The sequence below is a fragment of the Marmota flaviventris genome, chromosome 3, assembly GCF_047511675.1.
Source record: "Marmota flaviventris isolate mMarFla1 chromosome 3, mMarFla1.hap1, whole genome shotgun sequence".
NCBI classification, from domain to species: domain Eukaryota; kingdom Metazoa; phylum Chordata; class Mammalia; order Rodentia; family Sciuridae; genus Marmota; species Marmota flaviventris.
The window spans coordinates 140665803-140669766 of NC_092500.1; the positions used below are offsets into that span (position 1 = coordinate 140665803).

At 36.5% G+C, this 3964-nt stretch overlaps 1 protein-coding gene across 1 annotated transcript in view; it reads left to right on the forward strand.

Moving 5' to 3' along the window:
- Triml2 (tripartite motif family like 2) overlaps nt 1-2281 on the forward strand; it is a 10630-nt gene extending 8349 nt beyond the window's left edge. Inside the window, exon 7 of the mRNA XM_027927161.2 lies at nt 1737-2281. Within this exon, the coding sequence (XP_027782962.2) occupies nt 1737-2281 (545 nt within the window). The remainder of the gene's footprint in view (nt 1-1736) is intronic.
- The last annotated feature ends 1683 nt before the right edge of the window (nt 2282-3964 follow it).

The window sequence follows — 3964 nt, forward strand, 5'->3', positions numbered from 1 at the left end:
TGATGTTTTACCTATTTTATATATTGTAATATTCAATGTGATCACATTTTGTTAAGAATTTTACATATAGATTCATGTCTGTAGCTTACTTTGTAATCATCCATTGTAGCTTTTAACTTTTTGCTTTTGATTTCTAGATAATATATTTGATCCTCTGTCAGATTTAGGCTGGCTTAGTTCCCTACATCCTGTAGACCTTTTTTTGGTGATGATGGGTTGCTTTGGGGAAGGGGTGCTGCAGATTGAACCCAAGCCTCACTCATGCTAAGCATGCTCTCTACCGCTGAGCTACACCCCTGCCCCTACAATCTATAGATATTTTTAAGATTTTATTTTTCTTCCAACATAGCAAACAAAGTTATTCTAGAGTCTTTGCCTAATAAATTCCACTATTTAAAATTCCTTACAGATTTATTTCTGCTAGTCTCACTCAATTGTAGTTTTCTGTTTTGCAGATGTGTGCTTATTATTTTTGATAGTAAGTTTCTCTTTGTTCCTCCATCATTATTTTAGAAATTCTTTGAAGCCATGAATAAAGGTGTGTATGTTTGCAGAGAGAATTTGCATTGTTTCTGCCAGTCTCCTGGAGATACTAAGAGTCTGGGACAACTTGCAATTTATTGTTCAAGGCATGTGGCTTTTGAGACCACTCTAATAATGTGAATCAGGCTGCCAGACCAGGGACTTAAGTTAATTTAACTTACTGAAGTTAAGTAATAGAACTTACAGAACTTGCTGCTGCATTAGATGTTAGAGGAAATAAGAAATACAAGACTTCTCCGGATTTATGGCTTCATCAACTAAAGCAACAAGGGTTCTATTAACTGAGAAGTAAAGACTAGAGAGGGATGGAGCTGGAGTTCCATTTTGGGTATATTAGGTTTGAAATTCACATGTTATATCTAACTAGTCAGTTTGTTTACAGAGTGAGTTATGCACATACAGAACACATTTAATACCGAGGCTAGCTGAGGTCGTTTAGGGAAGAGAATACACCATTTTACAAATTGTAAAAGAAGGACATTTCAGGACCAACTCCTGAAAAATCAAAGTGTTTGGGAGTTGAGCAGAAAGAGATACAGGGCAGTCCGAGATATGAACAAGGCAGGTATCACTTTCCTTAGTGTAAGGAATTACATTGTGCTTCCTCATTATCAGCTTCATTTTTCTGGAGGATTTTCATAGGTTTTCTTTGCTAATATGTTCTTTGATTTACTTAATGTTGAGTGCCTGACGTCAGCAATTTTAGGAATTTACATAACACGGGATATTTAAGATGAATAGAGGAAAGAACCATGAATGAACTATTCTGTTAATAGACACTGGTGGTGCTTTGGGTTGTTCTAAGCATAGAGAAGATCTTTATTGAGCTAGGGTTGGATCCCAGGTGAAGTCTGGGTGGGACTGATTATCAGGACAGTTGTACAGCCTCAGGGTTGAAGGTACTTCCAAACCTCTCCTTGGTTTCTTATTTATATTGTTCCTTATTCTATTGTATTGTGTCTGTCTAGATAGACTGTGTACCTATGTATCGTTTTATTGACTTTTTTCTATGTTGTCTATTTATTGAAGCATAGTTTGGAGGTCCCTTTCCCTGAGATCCCCTAAATTGCCTCTGCTTTGTCTGTGCCTGAGACTCATGCCTGCTTGTTAGGAAGGGTCTGCCATCAGAAGTCATGTCTCCACCATTGGCTTTGATTCAGCCCCTAGGGTAACTCATTTCTCTCTCCCTGTAGGACATATAACTTTGGATCCTGAAACAGTTCATCCCTGCCTAGTCTTATCTGAGGACCTGAGAAGAGTGAGAGTTGGAAATATCCAGCAGGGTGTACCGTGCCACCCAGGGAGATTGGACTTCAGTGCTACAGTGATGGGTTTGGAAAGCTTCACCTCAGGGAGGCACTACTGGGAGGTCGATGTGGAAAAGGCAACCAGGTGGCAGTTGGGCATATCGGAGGACTCCGCAGACAGAAAGGGCAACATGCCTGAAGCTTCCAAAGTCTTACTCACAGGATCCTTGATGGGGACCAATTACACCTTCTGGGTCTTTCCCCCTTTAAAAAAGGTCTGCTTGAGAAAGCAAATGCTTAAAGTGGGAGTCTTCCTAGATTATGAGTATGGGCAGATATCATTCTACAATGTGACAGAGCGATCCCTTGTTTATAATTTCTCTTCTCTCACCTTCCAAGGAGCTCTCAGACCCATATTTTCTCTTTGTATTCCAAATGGCGACATGAATTCCGATTCGCTCACTATCTCTTTGCCTCGTGTTCCTTCCTGAAATGTCACCGTTTGCTCTTAATCTTCTCTTGTGTGAAATCCAAGATCGTAAGAGACCAGCAATGTAAGAGCAAGACTGTGTGAAAGAACTTATACAGAGCGATCCAATAGAAGACTTTGATGAGCTGGGATCCAATATAATGCCCCAGAGCCTTTTCATTAATGAGACTTTCAACACCTGTTAAGTGGAAAAGGTTGCATTTAAGCTGAATTATGAATAATAGATATTAACTAAAAAAAATCAGAACAAAAAAATGCATATGCATCATAAAATTGAGAAATTATAGGACGAACATAGTCTGTGTCTTTAGTAATATGATTGGGACTCTAAGCATATTCTGAAAATATTTATGAAATTCAGTATGATCAGAAATGAAGACTGGAAGATTTGAGGGTGTCTAGTATTGGCATATGAAGACTGGAAGATTTGAGAATGACATCCTCTTACTTATTCCTACTAACATTGAGACATCTATTATTGACAATAAGTATCAAGACATCCTAATGTTTGTCATTCCAAAAAAAATAATTTGCTTGGATATTTTATCTGGGTGGCAAGTTTCAGGAAAAAAAAAGTGAATATTTTTTCAACTATTCTTTTCTACCTCTGAGAATTAAATTTCTTAAAAGAACTCTGAAAGTATGGTGCTTTGAAATTCATGAGTATAATAATGATGTATTTGTTCTCATCTTTCTTTATTTGGTGATTCACTGAAAAATGCTTTATCCTACCTTCATTCTTGCTCAGAGGGGTTATGTAATGGCAAAAATAATAAAAAATATTTACAGAGGATTTTTATGTGAAAGGTTTAGCATATTTCATCTTCCTTATTATTTTTAACAACCCATAAGTGTATCCTAATCTTATTATTCAAGTGTAGAACTGATACTGAGACAGGATTTAATTTTTCTAAAGTCATACAACTGTTAAGAACCTAGTAAGTAATGAGGATGAGGAATTAAATCCAGATCTTCATATCAAAAAGCAAGCTTGTTCCTGAATTCTATTGCATAGGGATTTGATTCCTAATTCTGATAAGCACAATTAGCTAACACAGTTTTACTCAAATTTCCTCAAAAAATGTAAGCCAACTTCAACAGGAAGTAAAGAAAGCAGAATATTTACTTCTAGTATTTCCCTCTGTAGGTAGACTCAGGTACATTTTAGAGGCCAAGCTCTTTGGGATGGGTAGAAGAAGAGGGATCCAAAATCAAATAGAAATTACTTCCATGGAGGAATGGCAGACTGGGTAGTTATTCTGTCTTATTTGCCTATTTTTTAGAGACCATTTTTTAAATTATCATCTTAGATTTTCAAAATTAACTTCTAAAATGTGGATTTTTCTTTCTTTTTTGGTAAATATGTAAGCTTAGAAAAAGTCCTTGTGCATCTTCACACTAGATCACAAGACAACTTGGGAAAAGTGTCCCTGCTGTAAAATAGGGAGCTACATTACATGAATTGGAAGGGAGGTGACTCTTTGAAACATTAAGAATTCAGTGCACTGGTCCTCAAATTCTTCCCAGTATCCTGAGGAAAAGAAAATGATGATTCAATGTACAGAGAAATGTGAGAGAATTTAGTAACAAGCATCCAGGTGATGAATGTTTAAAATTCTATGTATTTACTTCTCTACGTCTATCTATTGAAAATTATCAGCTGAAAAAAATAAATTGAATTGAA